The 18,449-nt window shown below is 46.4% G+C and overlaps 1 protein-coding gene across 10 annotated transcripts in view; it reads left to right on the top strand.

The window, feature by feature from the left end:
- The first annotated feature begins 3,179 nt into the window (after nucleotides 1-3,179).
- Nucleotides 3,180-18,449, top strand: part of CEP290 (centrosomal protein 290) — an 84,240-nt gene continuing 68,970 nt past the window's right edge. For 9 of the 10 annotated variants that reach the window (XR_013640547.1, XM_078882266.1, XM_078882267.1 and 6 more), the window contains exons 1-10: nucleotides 3,180-3,268; nucleotides 6,601-6,726; nucleotides 9,197-9,274; nucleotides 9,755-9,824; nucleotides 11,477-11,520; nucleotides 13,939-14,082; nucleotides 14,715-14,768; nucleotides 16,421-16,573; nucleotides 17,360-17,542; nucleotides 18,091-18,180. Coding sequence is in view for 9 of the 10 variants with exons in the window: in XM_078882266.1 (XP_078738392.1) it covers nucleotides 6,625-6,726; nucleotides 9,197-9,274; nucleotides 9,755-9,824; nucleotides 11,477-11,520; nucleotides 13,939-14,082; nucleotides 14,715-14,768; nucleotides 16,421-16,573; nucleotides 17,360-17,542; nucleotides 18,091-18,180 (918 nt within the window). In the remaining variant the exon portion in view is untranslated. The remainder of the gene's footprint in view (nucleotides 3,269-6,600; nucleotides 6,727-9,196; nucleotides 9,275-9,754; nucleotides 9,825-11,476; nucleotides 11,521-13,938; nucleotides 14,083-14,714; nucleotides 14,769-16,420; nucleotides 16,574-17,359; nucleotides 17,543-18,090; nucleotides 18,181-18,449) is intronic. The other variant, XM_078882264.1, reaches the window with a different exon arrangement.

Here is an 18,449-nt window from a genome sequence, read left to right as displayed (position 1 = left end):
ATAAACAGAAATCGATGCATTGATTTATCTGAAGACAAGTCAAGATATTGTGGCCAAGGTTTTGCAAATTGTTGTTTCTATTTACATAGCATAGCAATTTATTTTCATAGCAATATATTGGGGGGGGGGGGCATTTTGAGCATATTTTAATATTGTGGGTGGGATGTGTGTCCCCCAATATATATTATAATTACGGTCTTGCTGTGGAGAGAGAGATAAAAAAAAAACGTGGATTGGAATACGAACGGCAGAACTTACACAGGGCCCAACTCCTGAGACGATAATGCCACCATCAACCAGACGACAGAACATCGGTCAACCGGATTGGGAAGTCCCTTTGAGCAATGCACTTTTACATCATCTGGAATGAACAACTCAGAATCGGAATATGTATTTAGAGTTTCAGTTCAGTTTTCAGTTTCATTCATTAGGATTTACCCTGTGAGCCATTCGGCTCTTGATTTGGGTTCAAGCGCAACAAACAATACAATTACAAGATGCACCTAAAATTAATTGTACACAAATCTAAACATCACGTACGTCGTAAACAATAAAATCCTACGGGAAAAAGCACAACCCGTCCATGCTGCGTACAAAAAGTGCAAACAATTCCATTTTCGATGTTTGATCCCAATAACAATCATAATACAATACGGATAAAAATTTTAAGTACAAATCTACACTAAATAAAAAAAATCGGGCCAAACCAAGCCCCTCTAAAACTTACTAAAACAATGCTATATAAACAACGTAAGAGTTTTCCCAACAAATGTGATTAAAAGTTTACAATAGCGACACACACAACACACATCCTTTCTAGATTTGAAGCTTTCGTGACTGCAAGGATTCATACTCTTAGATTTTTTCGGTAAAGTCACGTAGGTAAAAAAATAATAATAATAGAAATAAAATAATAATTACTGTTTAAAAATAAATACATCTTTAAAAAAACATTTTTATATAAATAAATAGACCGCTATTTCTTTCTTGCTAATTCATTTCTACTATTTTTATTATATATTTTTACCTACGTGACTTTACCGAAAAAACCTAAGAGTACAACACACATCACTAAACCTAGCATCCTCCGCTAGTTGCATAAGTCAATCCATAGCAGCCGGATAACAATAGCAACAATAGGAATCCGATGAGCGATGAAGCTCTTTTTCCACAGGTGTTCAGTAAGGGGGTCACGGGGTAAGATCGTTACAACAACAAACACTACAAAAACACCACAGTGGTGCAAAGGGGCCGTCCATAAATGACGTCACGCACCTAGGGGAAGGGGGGGTCAGACATTTGTGACAGATGTGTGACGAGGGGGGGGGGGGGGGTTGAGAAATGTGACGTCACATCAAAATGCGCAACTTTAAATAAATATAGACAAACACGTTCCACTTAATTAAATAGACTTTTTAATAAATGTTTTCTCCTACAACATCAGAGTGCAGCGCCACATTAAATACGCACTACAATGACAATAGTTTAAAGCGATTTGAAGCATGTTTTATTTTGGGGGGGGGGGCGTGGCAAAGCTTTGTGACGTCATAATTGAGGGGGGGGGGTCTGACTTTTTGTGACGCCGTGTGACTAGGGGGGCGGGGGGTCAAAAATCGTCCAAAATCGCGTGACGTCATTTATGGCGCCATAGTACCGTACAACGATGCATGTTGCTGCACCGCCCTCTGCTGGTCACAACGTTGCCTAACATTCTAGATTTTTAAGTTTTTTCGGTAAAGTCACGTAGGTAAAACATCAAAATTAATGAAAATAAAATAGAATAAAAACAAAAATCACGACGTTTCGGAGGCAACCGGCTGTGACGGTTCCACCTGATGACGGAGACTTGTGTTGCCTCCGAAACGTCGTGATTTTTGTTTTTATTTTATTTTCATTAATTTTGATGTTTTACCTACGTGACTTTACCGAAAAAACCTAAGAATATGATTCCTTGCAGTCACGAAAGCTTCAAATCTAGAATTAGATTTTTAAGCTTTCGTGACTGCAAGGATTCATATTTCTCTCACTTGATACAGCAATCGTGCTGTGACGGTTCCACCTGAAGACGGAAGCTTGTGTTGCCTCCGAAACGTCGTGATTTTTATTTTATTTTTATTTTACTTTTATTAATTTAAATGTTTTTACCTACGTGACTTTACCGAAAAAACATAAGAATATGTTGCCTAACATCTTCTTGGTTCTTTCGGTAAAGTCACGTAGAATGGAAATAATAAATAATAAAAAATCTAAATAAAACATAATAAAAAAATTCTGACGACGTTTTCATTGTTTTATTTGTATTTTTTTTATTATTTTATTTCCTCCCTTCTACGTGACTTTACCGAAAGAACCAAGAAGATGAATCCCTGCAGCCACGAAAGCTTTAAATCGAGAGTTGCCTAACATTCTTACAGTCCCAGCGATGCACATCAGCGGATCATCATTTAATCGCTCCATCTCCTCCCATGGGCGTCCTCTAGCGCGCGGTCTGCCACTCCGGGCTGAGTCTCTAATTGTATTTCTCTACCTACGTGACTTTCCCTGCAGTCACGAAAACTTCAAATCTCGATCAAATCTAGATTGAGTCTCTAACGTCGGGAGAGGGTTCTTCCGGAAGATGTTGTCACTCGAACGGCCGGTAGACGTCTTCCGGAAGATGATTGGCAGATATCTTCCGGAAGATACCGGTAGGCGATTTTGCGGAAGAGGTCACTCGAACGGCCGGTAGATATCTTCCGGAAGACATGGTATCAATCTTCCGGAAGATGGGTCCTGAACAGCCGGTAGATATCTTCCGGAAGACATGCTCGATATCTTCCGGAAGACGTCACTCGAACGGTTGGTAGAAGTCTTCCGGAAGATATTGCCACTCGAACGGCCGGTAGATATCTTCCGGAAGACGTCACTCGAACGGTTGGTTGAAGTCTTCCGGAAGATATTGCCACTCGAACGGCCGGTAGATATCTTCCGGAAGACGTCACTCGAAGAGTTGGTAGAAGTCTTCCGGAAGATATTGCCACTCGAACGGCCGGTAGATATCTTCCGGAAGACGTCACTCGAAGAGTTGGTAGAAATCTTCCGGTAGATTTTACCACTAAAGCGGCCGGTAGATATCTTCCGGAAGACGTCACTCGAACGGTTGGTAGAAATCTTCCGGAAGATTTTACCACTAAAACGGCCGGTAGACCTCTTCCGGAAGACCCACAGTATCAGAAGCGTCAAAACGAGGGCGGCTATGCGAGAGTAAATTGCTTTAATCTCCGGACAGGTGACTATCGTATTTTATATCTAAACAATGTTGGGCAACGCTAACGTTATCTCATACATTATAATTGTCAAAGTTACAACGTATTGACATTTTTTAAGGCTTATCTCAATGCACCTCGCTAGAATAGCGCCCTAGGCCTCTGGTTGCTGAGCAACCCGTTAATACGGCGCTTAAAGATTTTATTTACGTTTACACTTAAAGTACACCTCGTTTAAAGCTTTCGTGACTGCAGGGATTAATATTAGTGGTTCTTTTGGTAAAGTCACGTAGAAGGGAAATAATAAAAATATAATAATAAAAATAAAACAATAAAATTATCACGACGTTTCGATTGCAACACAAGCAATCATATAAAGTAAACCTCGATTTAAAGCTTTCATGACTGCAGGGATTCATCTTCTTGGTTCTTTCGGTAAAGTCACGTAGAAGGGAAATAATAAAATAATAAAAATATAACGTAAAATTCTCACGACGTTTCGGCCACAACGCAAGCAGCCGTCCTCAGGTGAAGAAAGAAACACCACCAAGCTTGGAGCGTATATTTAAGCTGGGTTTTATTACTTCCCTTCTACGTGACTTTACCGAAAGAACCAAGAAGATAAAGTAAATCTTTCACGTATATATATATATTTTTTGCAACGCTTTATTTTAATGTAGCCGCGCTAGTTTGAGGCCGAATTAACGTACGGTTCGCACCTGTGGATCATTTAAGGCTGAGTCGACTTAGCTGAAGGCTTCACTGGATAATCGTTTAAGGCTGAGTCGACCTAGGGGAGTCCAACATCGCCAGTAAATTATTCTGCAGACATCAATCACCCTCGCCGAACAAAACGGCTCTCAAACACCCGAAGTATTCATCTTCTTGGTTCTTTCGGTAAAGTCACGTAGAAGGGAAATAATAAAATAATAAAAAGTAATCAATTAAATAATTCTCACGACGTTTCGGCCACAACGCAAGCAGCCGTCCTCAGGTGAAGAACAGGTCTGTCGAGAAGACAGACCTGCAGTCACGAAAGCTTTAAATCGAAATTTAACCCGAAGTACTGTCATGCAGTTTAACACGCTGGAGGTTTTCGCGACCAATATTCATAATAGAGGTTTTTTCAGGTTAGATCGCGTTAATATATTAATGTTGTGTCGTTAAAACCCGCCACCACCCGACACAGCCAACTAGTAAGGGGTTGTCACGTAAACAGAACGTGGCCAATTCGTCACTAGTACAGCATTAGTGTGTAGTGTATAGTGTATTGTATAGTAGTGTATATTAATGTATAGTGTAATGTATAGTGTATAGTGTATTGTATAGTAGTGTATAATAGTGTATAGTGTAATGTATAGTAGTGTATAGTGTAGTGTATAGCAGAGGTGGGACAAAGTCATTGTTATGCAAGTCCAAGTCGAGTCGCAAGTCATCAAATTCATGACTCGAGTCTGACTCGAGTCCAAGTCACATGACTCGAGTCCACATCTCATAGGTGGGACAAAGTCATTGTTATGCAAGTCCAAGTCGAGTCGCAAGTCATCAAATTCATGACTCGAGTCTGACTCGAGTCCAAGTCACATGACTCGAGTCCACACCTCTGGTGTATAGTAATGTATAGTGTAGTGTATAGCGTAGTGTATAGTAATGTATAGTAGTGTATAGTGTAGTGTATAGTAATGTATAGTGTATAGTAGTGTAGTGTATAGTGCAGTGTGTAGTGTAGTGTACTAGTACAGCCACACCGGTTGTGTGTTGGAGAGCCAAGCCACAACATTTACAATCTGTGTTTGACGTTTCGCCAGTAATTACAACCAGCTTCATCAGGCGACAGACAGATTTCTGTAAATGTTGTGGCTTGGCTCTCCAACACACAACCGGTGTGGCTGTACTAGTACACTACACTATACACTACACTATACACTACACTACACACTACTATACACTACACAATACACTACTATACGCTACACTATACACTACACTATATACTACACTATACACTACACTATATACTACACTATACACTACTATACACTACACTATGTACTACACTATACACTACTATACACTATATACTACACTATACACTACTATACACTACACTATACACTACACTATACACTACACTATACACTACTATACACTACTATACATTACACTATACACTACTATACATTACACTATACACTACTATACATTACACTATACACTACACTATACACTACACTATACACTACACACTACACTACACTATACACTACACACTAGTGCTGTACTAGTGACGAATTGGCTACGTTCTGTTCACGTGACAACCCCTTACTAGTTGGCTGTGTCGGGTGGTGGCGGGTTTTAACGACACATTTATATATTTACGCGATCTAACCCAAAACAACTCATGGATACTATAATGCACATTGAGTGTAATGTTTAAGGTGAATGTAGTGTTATAAACGTTCCTCATTCGTGGGATAAGTCGGTGGGTTGACACAGGCACTAAACGGAATGCACCAACATCACGTATTTACTGTATGTTGAACTTCTTTCACACCGTACGCAACCAACCATGCTAATCGTAGGTGTGGGGGAAGGACAACAAACTAAACACAAAAAATAATTTCTAAAGAAATGCGTTTTCAATCGAGACTATTTAAAAGTGCATAGCTCCAGTGGGTTCCTAATATGGGAAGGAAGAGAGCGTTCCAGACGGCCGCAGAAGCGCATCTGAAAGCGCCGCGCGATGCGATGATCCACCGACTTTGTTCGATGTCTCGGCCAAAAGTCGCTGCCGCTGCGATGTTGACCGGAGTTCACTTCGATGCTTCATGCTCCTTGACGAGAAACAGATACACTCTAGATCAGGGGTCGGGAACCTTTATGACTGGGAGAGCCATAAAAGCCAAATATTTCTAAATATATTGCATTGAGAGCCATATAGTATTTTTAACGTATAATAAATTAAATATGTCTTACTTTTAATGCAACTTCTGGTGCTGCATGGTTTTGCTGATGGCCTTGTAGTCTGGTTCGTACGTGGTGAGGTTGAGCTTCATGCAGGGCGTTGAGGCCCCGTGACCCGTGAAATTTATCTTCAAAACTAATTTCTGTTTACTTTAAAATGACACGGTATTATTAAGCAATATCACAAGTATTTTAAAATCAGTTCCAAACTGAATTTTTTTATTTTTTTTTCAACTCAAAATTGTCTGGGAGCCATATGCCGTCACCAGAAGAGCCATATATGGCTCGCGAGCCATAGGTTCCCGACCACTGCTCTAGATACTAAATCTTGCAAAAGGATTGATCGGTGCGCTCCACCACCCGGGGCCTCAATGTTGTGCGCGCTGTTCAGTCTGTGAACAGGAAAGCTTTGGAAATGTCACCGAACGTGGCGTGGGAGATCCTGCTCAAGTGTGACCCCAACACCTTGGAGAGAGAGGTTGACGTCGCGTACCAGATCGAAGACATTATTTCGAAGGTCAGAATATTTATTCGCACTTTAGGAAGAATGCGATGAGCTATAAAGCTATTTTTTCATGTCCAGTAGGGGCGCTGGGTAAGAACACAACAACAAGCAATACAAAAACATTATACTGGTAGGAACCACCTGGTTCCACCAGCCCACAGGGGATTATTGTGTCCGTCCGTCCCTCGTGCATCCAAAAATGGGAGGGGTGGGGCTGGGTGAAGAGGGGAGGGTGGGGAGGCACTGGGTGGGGAGGGGTGGGCTGGGTGGGGCTGGGTGGGGAGAGGCTGGTCACCTCGTGGTGCCCTTATAAAACTCAACGTTTAACCTACTCACGCCAGCTTGTGCCCGCCCTCACAGTCGGCCATATTTGCGGAATACACCACGCCGCCGTTGACCCTGGCCATTGACCGAGCAACCCAACGTTCCTACCAGCTCCCTCCGCAGGAATGTTTTACAGGACAATGCATATACTATCAGAGTATGTTTTTTGTTTGCATTCTGACCACAAGCATTGTGGTCAATGCAGACATGATTCCTCGTAAAAGGTTTCAGTTTGGTGTTTTAACATCTTAACACCTCATCATGGGACCTCCTTTTGGCGTCATCTGGTCAAACACCATATGAGACTAGGCTCCAAAGAAAGCTGTCTCTGGTGTGGACCAATCCGTTTCAAAGACAATGCATAAATTATCAGAGTATTGTTTTTTGTTTGCATTTGACTGCAAGTATTGTGGTTAATGTAAGCATGATTCCTTGCAAAAGGTGTCAGTTTTGTTGCCAGAAAAAAGGGGGAAAACCCTATTAGTATCTTAACACCTGTTTTGTTGCCAGAAAAAAGGGGAAAACCCTATTATCATGATACAGGGACTCCTCTACTTACGAACGAGTTATGTTCCAAAGGTCTGTTAATAACTCGATTTATTCGTAAGTCTAACTTTTCTTCTGTCGATTCCAAACATGTTGTTCGGCATGTACACTAAACATGTGCAGGGGGAAGTGTGTTTTGCCGTTTGTTGCATTTGGTTCGCGGTTCAAGCCCAGAGGCCACCCTTGTTAATTTTGCATGTGCATTATCCGGCCAGGTGGCTCAGCAGCAGAGAGCGAGAGGCTCGCAATTCAAAGGTTTGCGGGTTCAAAATCCTGGTTTGGGGTGTTGACTCAGCCCATCATCCCCTCCAGGGTCGATAAAATACGTGTTTAAGTTGAACCTCTTTCGCATCTTACGTAGCCAACTGTGGCTAATCGACTTGTGGGAGTAGAACAACAAACGCGTGATACACTTGGTGGAGAGGAATCGGCCAAACATCGCAATTCAGGACTTTCCGCAGTAGGGTTTCTCGGATAAATTAAACAGAGTAACACTTTGCGGCGGGGGACGTCAAGGGTGTTTCTCCTATAGAAGGATAATCGTCTGCGCCATAGGAATGTGGAATCTCCACGACCGACATCAGGGCTGCAAACAGGAGATGAGCACTGCCTCATTGCTCACCACTCTTGTGACTTCGTTATTCCAGAGAGGGTAGGCCATGCCCGCCAGCGTCACGGTTTCTATTTGCCAAATTTGATTTTAAAATGTACCCGCAAATTGCCTAGCTGGGACAGCATTGCCCACCCTACCGGCAGACTAATGGCCACTCGTAGGCCGGTGCTGCGTTCCGCTTGCTCCACACAGGGAGAGCTGCCACTGGCAGGGTTCCCCTGCTGCAGGGCGCTGTGGAGTGTACTGCATGGGAAGCGCAGTGTTATTGTAGTGCCATAAGAGGGGAGGGGCTGCTGGGGGCTCTGGGACCCTAGACAGTTAAGCCCCTTGGCGCCACCAACGGGGGGGCTGTGTGTGCTCTGTGGGATATCTGGGGGCGCACACAACCCCACCCCTCGTTGGGGACGAGGCATAAAAGGGCAGCTCCCTGGCCGATCGGGGCCAGTCGCAGCTCAAGACCCAAGACCCGCCAGCCAGCCAGCTTAGGACCCTGGACCCCCTCGTCCCGCTTGTCCTTGTAAGGGCCGGGACGCTGTGAGGGCCAGTGGTGGGACTCTGGTGCTCCCGGCTCTACGTCCTTGTAAGGGCGAGTTCCGAGGAAGCCAGAGTCCAGACCCGCACCTTGGCTGGGTCGGGTCAGGAAGCCTCCCCTAGGCTAATTGTAGCCAGAGGACCCCAGAGCGTAGCCAGAGTAGTGTATCTAGGCTGTGTACCTAGGCTGTGTACCTAGGCTGTGTATCTAGGCTGTGTATCTAGGCTGTGTACCTAGGCTGTGCACCTAGGCTGTGCACCTAGGCTGTGCACCTAGGCTGTGTACCTAGGCTGTGTACCTAGGCTGTGTACCTAGGCTGTAACAGAGTAGTTGGACTGTTGGACTGTTGGAGTGTTGTATTGTAATAAAGAAGTTACCTCTACAAGTGTCTCCGGAACCCATTCCATTATTATTATTATTAAGCAATGATGGTGATGTATTTGGAACACTTTGCATTGCCTTCACAGGTGGAGGTGAAGAGTTTAAAAGATGAAACGTCGGAAAAGCTCATCCATCTGTTTTCCCTCACGCAGTCGCTCATGCAGGTGAAGAGCGCGTGCATGTCATGTGTTCCACCTTCACCATCGCCAGCAGCGGTCACGTTGCCTAAATCGCGTATCATCTGAATTGCGTATCATCTGAATCGCGTGCCATCTGAATCACGTGTAATCTGAATCGCTGGTAATTTGAATCTCATATAATCTGAATCACGTGTAATCTGAATCTCATGTAATCTGAATCGCTGGTAATCTGAATCGCATGTAATTAATAATCAGCATTCCAAAGCACGCAATAATATGTAATGTGAATCACATGTAATCAGTAATCTGTAATCGGAATCACGTATCAATATGTAATCTGAATTGCATGTAATCTGAATCGCATGTAATTAATAATCTGCAATCCGATTCACGCAATAATATGTAATCTGAATCGCGTGTAATCAGTAATCTGCAATCATAATCACACATTCATACGTAATCCGAATTGCGTGTAATCCGAGTCATGTGCAATCTTTGCCCCAGCTGAAATCGCAGGAGGCTGCGTTTGCCATGGAGGAGGTTGAGAGGGCGGGAACCGAACAAGCCAAAGTCGGTACACAACGCACGGCACACCAGGGGAGGAATGCCCACCCCGATTTTTCGAGAATCGTCAACGCATTCGCTCGCGACGATAACTCGGCACAGTGACGGTAGCTGAACGCAGAAACTATTTTAACTATTTGCTATTATTTTTTTATTTTGACCAGGTAAGGCCCATTTGCGACCTGGCCGCAAATTATAGCTCAGTGAAGTGGCTTATCGCGTGGAAATTTACAGCGGCCAAATACACTTAATGCGTGACTTTGATTCAAAATATTGAGGCAAAAATTGGAAGACCCGGAGAAAAATCCACGCAACCACGGGTGGAGAGAGAGACAAGCAAACTCCAAATATGCAGCAGCAGGCGTCAGGGTCGGGATCAAACCCACGACCTCCTGTATACCAGGCGAGGTGGTTAACATCTCGCAGCCACCGTGGCGCCCCAAAAAAACACAACAAACGCAACACGCTGACGAAAACTCAACCGCATTCGTTAGTGACTGTTAAACCGATTGGCATGCGCCAAAGTTCAAACCGCACGGCGTGTTCCAAGAACGTGATTGGTCAACGTGGGCGGCCTTCATAAGACACCTATGGCTGGGCTGATCAGTCACTGCGTGGGACATTCCGATTCAAAATGCAAAGATTCCACGTGTATTATACACACACTTTTGGGGCAAGTGCTGTTAGTGAACGCCTATGAAGGCCAGCACGGCACACGAGGAAGTGGGTCGGCCAACACTACGCCCGACCGCTTCTTGTCTCCCTAGCGGCGATGTTTACACACCGCACCAGGTACTCATTTGAGGCTGAATCGATCTAGGGGAGGTCCATGACCGGTTCAGATAATCGTCACTGGTGTTGGCCGTGAGCGGGAACCGAACTCGGGTCGCCGGGTTCATCGCGCGGCGCGCTAACCGTTGCACTACAGCTCCCCACACACACAGACAAAGATACCACCGTATCCCCTGGACAGACTCTTGCGGCAAGTGACGTTAGTGAGCACCTATGATGACCGAAACGGCACACGAGGAAGATTGTGGCCGATTCCTCTCACCCTGGACACTCTCTGTTCCAGCTACTTCCCTCCGGCAGAAGGCTGCGGTCCATCAGGACCAAAACCTCACGTTATAAAAAATAGTTTCTTCCCATCCGCTGTGGGCCTCTTCAGCAAGACCAAGGGCTTAAAATGATTTTTACACTTACTTTAACATTTTATCTACAAAATTACACCTTGCCATATTTACAACATATTTGTATTTTTCTATTTTAGGATTGTATATTACAGCTAGTTTACATTTTATATCGTATACTTATTCAAAATTTTACATACGTTAGCCCCTGAGTATTAGTTTAGTATAGTTAGACTGTATACCACTTATTTAAGTTTTAAGATTCCTACATGTTGAATGTATGCACCTTCCTGCCATAGTAAATTCCTTGTTTGTGCAAACTTTCATGGCGAATAAAACTCTTTCTGATTCTGATTCTGAGGGAGTGGGTGGCCAGCACCACGCCCGGCCCCACACACACAAATACACACACACAGCACCCAAGTGTTTTAGGAGCTGTCGCTTAGTTTTACTCTGTGTCTTAGATGCGCACTCTACTCGAAACAATCTCGAAGAGATGCCACGTGATGACGTCTTCACCTCTCTCCCTTAGAGCGGCAGTACAAGGCGAAGATCGACAAGCTGGAGAATGAGCTGGTACGCGCTTGCTCTGCGCCCACGTTGTTTGCAATCGTCAACTCCCGCAAGCAGACACCCGTCAGGGATAAGGGGAGACAACACTTCAACCGATTCAACGACACGTTAACGCAAACATCTACACCGCAGGTTCTTTTGGACCAATCTTAATTTGTAGCTTTCGTGACTGCAGGAATTACTCTTTGGTTCTTTGGGTAAAGTCACGTATAAAGATAAAATAATAAATTAAATAATAGCATACGACGTTTCGATTGCAACACAAGCAATCATCATCAGGTATAAATGAAATAGCAACAAAAATCTAACCAGAAAACTATAGACAGACATATAAGCAGACAGATATCACCAAGATACATAGAGAGAGAGTAACACATAGGCACAGAGAGGGAGATCGTCTCTGTGGCGAGGCCTTAAATAGACAGAGGGGGGCGGGGCGGAGAGAGGGAGGGGTTAGAGAAAAAATTAACATGTCAATGAGTACAGCGACGCGTGGCCAGGATGAGCCTCCTGCAATAAGGACACAAGTTCATGTCCAGGTTGGGGATGGGTTTACTCAGCCATCCCTCGCTCCGAGGTCTTTAAAATTAATACAGCTTCGTGGGGAAGCCACACCGTGGTTTATCCTGTGGATAAACTCATCCCCCGCCATTGCAGTGGGAGAATTTCCACCACTGCCTCATCAGTGGTTAGCCTATGGATGGACCTGCCCCCGTCATAGTAATGTAGAATTTCCATCACTGCCTCATCAGTGGTTAGCCTATGGATGGACCTGCCCCCGTCATAGTAATGTAGAATTTCCACCACCGCCTCATCAGTGGTTACCCTATGGATGGACCTGCCCCCGTCATAGTAATGGTGAATTTCCACCACTGCCTCATTAGTGGTTACCCTATGGATGGACCCGCCCCTGTCATAGTAATGGTGAATTTCCACCACTGCCTCATCAGTGGTTACCCTATGGATGGACCCGCCCCCATCATAGTAATGTAGAATTTCCACCACCGCCTCATCAGTGGTTACCTTATGGATGGACCCGCCCCCGTCATAGTAATGTAGAATTTCCACCACTGCCTCATCAGTGGTTACCCTATGGATGGACCCGCCCCTGTCATAGTAATGTAGAATTTCCACCACCGCCTCATCAGTGGTTAGCCTATGGATGGACCCGCCCCTGTCATAGTAATGTAGAATTTCCACCACCGCCTCATCAGTGGTTACCCTATGGATGGACCCTCCCCCGTCATAGTAATGTAGAATTTCCACCACCGCCTCATCAGTGGTTACCCTATGGATGGACCCGCCCCCGTCATAGTAATGTAGAATTTCCACCACCGCCTCATCAGTGGTTACCCTATGGATGGACCCGCCCCTGTCATAGTAATGTAGAATTTCCACCACCGCCTCATCAGTGGTTACCCTATGGATGGACCCGCCCCCGTCATAGTAATGTAGAATTTCCACCACTGCCTCATCAGTAGTTACCCTATGGATGGACCCGCCCCCGTCATAGTAATGTAGAATTTCCATCACTGCCTCATCAGTGGTTACCCTATGGATGGACCCACCCCCGTCATAGTAATGTAGAATTTCCATCACTGCCTCATCAGTGGTTACCCTATGGATGGACCCTCCCCCGTCATAGTAATGTAGAATTTTCACCACTGCCTCATCAGTAGTTACCCTATGGATGGACCCGCCCCCGTCATAGTAATGTAGAATTTCCACCACTGCCTCATCAGTAGTTACCCTATGGATGGACCCGCCCCCGTCATAGTAATGTAGAATTTTCACCAGTGGCTCAGCACTGCAAATAGAAGGGCATCGCCTACTTACTTATTTGAGCCACTGTTCATTTTTTTTTGGGGGGGGGGGGTGGGGGATTTTTTGTACAAACGAATTGAATTTACAAAGAAGAATATTTATACGGCAGGAGGAATACAGATGTCCAGTCAGGGCACGGGGTAAGAACGTCACAACAACAAACAGTACAAAAACGCGACAGTGATGCAAAGTACAAGAAAGGTAAACAAACTACCCAAACAACATACAAATACAACGAAACCATCCCCATCCTACCAGACAGAGGTCGCAAACGGGTTTTGATTCCTTACCCGTACCCGGCCGCACAAGGGTCGCAAATGGGTACCCGTACCCGTACCCGGCCGAGTACGGGTAGCCATATCCTACCCGTACCCGTGCCCTACCCGAAATGCGTGACAAACGGTTACTCACCAGTGACTCACGGTCTACGGGTACCCGGTTGCGACCTCTGATCAGTGGAGGTGTGCTGCAGGTGACGGCGTCTGGGGAGAGAAGTCCGCGGCTCGTGACTGCCCCCTCCAACTCCCCCCCCTCACAAAACCCCCCCCGCCCCCACATACCCCCCCCCCCACCACCCGCTTCGCTTCGTCCACACAGACGCAAGTCCCAGGCCGCGGCGGTCGCAACGCGAGCCTCATGCGCGGAGAGATCCAAGAGCTGGAGCAGAACCTGGAGCGTAGGGATCAGGAGCTGGCGGCTGTGGAACAGAACCTGGAGAAAGAGAAAAAGTGGAGTGAGCAGGTACCGGTGTTTTTGGTTTCGGTCGGTTTCACTGTAGAGGTATTTTGCTAATGGTTGGTTCCACGGTACAGGTGTCCACTGTTTCATTGCTTTTATGGCTTTATTTTGGTGATTTTCGATAAGTTTTTTGGTTTGGCCATGTTTGTTTGTGGTAGTACGGAGTTAGAATGATGGCTTTAATCTAAGTTGTCTTGTGGTTGTTGTTGTTTGACTTGCATCCCACTGGGATTTTTGCACACAGCGTTGGTGTACGGTGCTTTTTCTGCAATATTTTGCTGTCTTTTCTTGGATTTTTTGTTTGCACTCAGTCACATATTCACTTTAAGATGTTTTTTGTTCATGTTTTGTATTTTTGTTTGTTGCGGTTGCACCCGATTCAAGAGCCGAATGGCTCACAGGGCTATACCTAATAAATGAACTTGTAACTTGAACTTAGTCACTTTAAGATGTTTTCTTGTTCATGTTTTTGTTTTTTTGTTTGTTGAGGTTGCACCCGATTCAAGAGCCGAATGGCTCACAGGGCTATACCTAATAAATGAACTTGAACTTGTTAGCAGGTGGCCTGGCTGCGTCACCGCGAGGGATCCATGGTCCGCTTAAACTTTGTGCGGCCCAACGTTGTGCCTTTTCAGCTCTCCAAGAAAATGGAAGAGGCTGAAGGGGAGATTTCTAAGCTGAAGAGAGAGGTAAGGCCACGCACACGGGCACACACACGTGGGATAATGCATCAATATTTGAGTGTTTTCAATGTCTCGATTTAAAGCTTTCGTGACTGCAGGGATTCATCTTCTTCGTGGGGAGGGGAGGGGAGGGTGGGGAGAGGCTGGGTGGGGAGGGCCTGGGTGGGGAGAGTGGGGAGGGGCTGGGCTGGGTGGGGGGTGGGAGGGGTGGGGCTGGGTGGAGAGGGGAGGGTGGGGAGGGGCTGGGTGGGGAGGAGGGGGCTGGGTGGGGAGGGGCTGGTCACCCCGTGGTGCCCTTATAAAACTCAACGTTTAACCTACACACGCCGGCTTGTGCCCGCCCTCACAGTCGGGCATATTTGCGGAATACACCACGCCGCCGTTGACCCTGGCCATTAACCGAGCAACCCAATGTTCCTACCAGCTCCCTCCGCACGAATGTGTCAATTCATAAAGGCGCACGCAAAATTCTTCATGCTCTTATTTATTTCTGTCTTGTCAGTGTTGTTAATTTCACCGTGTTTGGTTTGTGCTCGTTTTTTTCCATCTGATCGCTCCTGAATTTCTCCTTGGTTTCTCTTGACCGCCTTCCTCCCTCTGCCTTGTGTTAAATTCCCATGGAAAAGAAAAAAAATGTGAAAAAACTGGTAAGCCCTTCGGCGGTAGATACGTGACCATCTGAGTGAGCCTCAATGAGCCCTCTTGAGTGCGTATGTTGTAGTGTGTAGTGGGGGAGCGGTAGTGTAGTCGTTAGCGCGCTGCGCTACGAATCCGGTGACCCGAGTTTGAGTCCCGCTCACGGCCACCACCAGTGATGATTATCTGAACCAGTCCTGGGCCTCGCCTAGGTCAACGAAGCCTAAATTCAGTACCTGGTGCGGTGCGTGAGCATCGCCACTCGGAAGACAAAGGTGGTCGGGCGTGGTGCTGGCCACCCACCCCCTCGTGTGCCGTGACGGCTGGGTACGGGTACGGGTAGCTGTTTGCGACCGTGGTGCGGCCGGGTACGGGTAGGCCGTGAGTCACTGGTGAGTAACCGTTTGTCACTCATTTCGGGTAGGGTACGGGTACGGGTAGGGAACGGGTACCCGTACCCGGCCGGGTACAGGTACGGGTACCTGTTTGCGACCCTGGTGCGGCCGGGTACGGGTACGGGTAAGGAATCAAAACCCGTTTGCAACCTCTGCTGCCCGGCTTCCACAACACACAGCTTATCAGCGAGCCCACCATCACCCTACCCGGCTTCCATCTTTCACGCAAACAATGGGCAGCACTTAACCGGATCTGCACACACAACGGAAGTTGCGGACACATGTACAAGTGGAGAATAAAAATTAAATACATGTGCGAATGCTACTATGAACACCAAACCACAGACCGTGTAACTTCACGCTGCCCCAAATATACATTTGATTGCAGTGGGTTGGGTGAGCGAGTGGATGAGTGAGTCAGCGAGTGGGTGGGCTGGGTGTATCTGCAAGTCACCAACTCTCAGACCAAAGCGATTGAATGGCTAACTCGCTTTGAACTGAATCTGTAACAGCGCTCTTCACTTGGCGCGTACGAAATCGTCGTCACCTTCGTCGTCATCATCACCAAAATCGGTTACCTATCGTGCGCTCTAAGCGTTTTTTGTTTTCTCACGGGTCCCTTGACAGAACGACATCCTGCGGCAAGACATCGTGGACTACCAGCGCCAAATGGACTCTCAGCGAGAGAGCAAGCGGTCCCGCACCGAGGATGGGGCCGATCTGAAGGCGCAGATCTCGCGAATGAAGCGCGAGATGATGGAGTACCTTGACGACATCCAGGTATTTCATGGTTTTTTTCCACCGGAAAAAAATGGTGTTCGGATCTCCGAACCAGTCCGCTTGTCGCTAAATATTTTTAGCCGATGTACGCCCGCGCACGCGTGCATGGGAGCACGCACGAGGTCTGGTCCAAAAGGTCCACGGAGTTATTGCAGCGAGCCTCCCCTCACTCGAGGCCACTTCTCCTGGCCTCGGCAAGCACCTAGCCTGGCACAAGGCAAGCGCTGTGGTCACGTCACGGCCACTCGGTGGCGAATGGCGGCTGTTGTCGATGTAGTATGTCAGAATAAGAATATTTATGATAATTGGTTTTTACCCTTTTATCTGGCAACAAAACTGACACCTTTTTTTACACGGAGTCATGTTTGCATGGACCACAATACCTGCGTTCGGAATGCAAACAAAAAACACAACTCTGATAATGTATGCATTGTCCTTGAAATTGATTGGTCCACACCCGAGACAGCTTTTCTTAGAGCCTAGTCTCACATGGTGTTGGACCAGATGATGCCAAAAGGCGCACAACTCAAAGACAATGCACCATCAGAGTATGAGAGCTCGGGGTAAAGCATTTACACCATTGAAACCTCATTTGCCAGTAGCAAAAATTATAATAGTTTTTTTACCCTTTTATCTGGCAACAAAACTGACACCTTTTTCTACAAGGAGTCATGAATATTTATGTCTACTGGAGGAATCCGATGTGCTATAAAGCATTTTTTTCACAGACGTACCGTACACACCCTCGCCCTTCTCCCCCCCCCCCCTCCCCGGCCTCTGTCGTAGAACCTCACGGAGACGAACGAGCGGCTGGTGACTCAGGCGCAGCAGCTGCAGAAGGAGCTGGAGCAGAGCGCCGTGGACATGGAGCGCATGGCGGAGGAGTACGCGCAGATGAGGGTGCTCGTTCAGCAGAGCGACCTCGTCGTGGATCAACTCCGCCGAGACAAGGAGAACCTGGCCCTCCAGGTCCGCGTTCGTAGATTGTGTGTCGCTGTGTGTGTGTGTGTAGAGAGTGTGTATCACTTTGTGTGTGTCACTGTCTGTAGAGTGTGTCGCTGTGTGTGTGTAGAGAGTGTGTATCACTTTGTGTGTGTCGCTGTGTGTGTGTGTGTAGAGAGTGTGTATCACTTTGTGTGTGTGTGTAGAGTGTGTGTGTGTGTGTAGAGAGTGTGTATCACTTTGTGTGTGTCACTGTCTGTAGAGTGTGTGTGTGCGTGTGTAGAGTTTGTATCACTTTGTGTGTGTCACTGTCTGTAGAGTGTGTGTGTGTGTGTAGAGAGTGTGTATCACTTTGTGTGTGTCACTGTCTGTAGAGCAGAGGTCGCAAACGGGTTTTGATTCCTTACCCGTACCCATACCCGGCCGCACCAGGGTCGCAAATGGGTACCTGTACCCGGGGTGGCTGGCTGCTTGTTTGGTGAGTGGGTGGCTGAGTTGCTGAGTGGATAGGCCATGAGTATTGGCTAATGTCTGTGTTTCCTTGCTTTTGATGAGCAACTTCCTCTGCCCCACAGGTGCAAGAGCTGAATACTTTATTGCAAGTGCGCTCCGAGGAAGATGACCCCATCATGCAGGCCGTCAACTCCAAGATAGAAGAGTGGAAGGTCTCACACATTCTCCATTGCTTCTTTCATTGTCGTTATAATTAACAAGCAAACACTAGCCAGAGGTCCACGTGCTTAAATGATGCATGGTGATGATGATTATACTTGTGCTTGTGATTATGAGGCTGCTGCTGATCATGATAATGTTGCTGATGATGATAATGATGCTACTGCTGGAATTGGTGGTTCTGCTGCTGTGAATGATGGTGATGCCGGTGATGTTACTTCTGTGGGTGATAATAGTGGGGGTGAAAGTATAGATGCGGATG

The sequence above is a fragment of the Lampetra fluviatilis genome, chromosome 64, assembly GCF_964198595.1.
Source record: "Lampetra fluviatilis chromosome 64, kcLamFluv1.1, whole genome shotgun sequence".
In the NCBI taxonomy this organism is placed as follows: Eukaryota; Metazoa; Chordata; class Hyperoartia; order Petromyzontiformes; family Petromyzontidae; genus Lampetra; species Lampetra fluviatilis.
The sequence above is the reverse complement of the archived record's forward strand: the minus strand, read 5'-3'. Positions and strand labels throughout refer to the sequence as shown.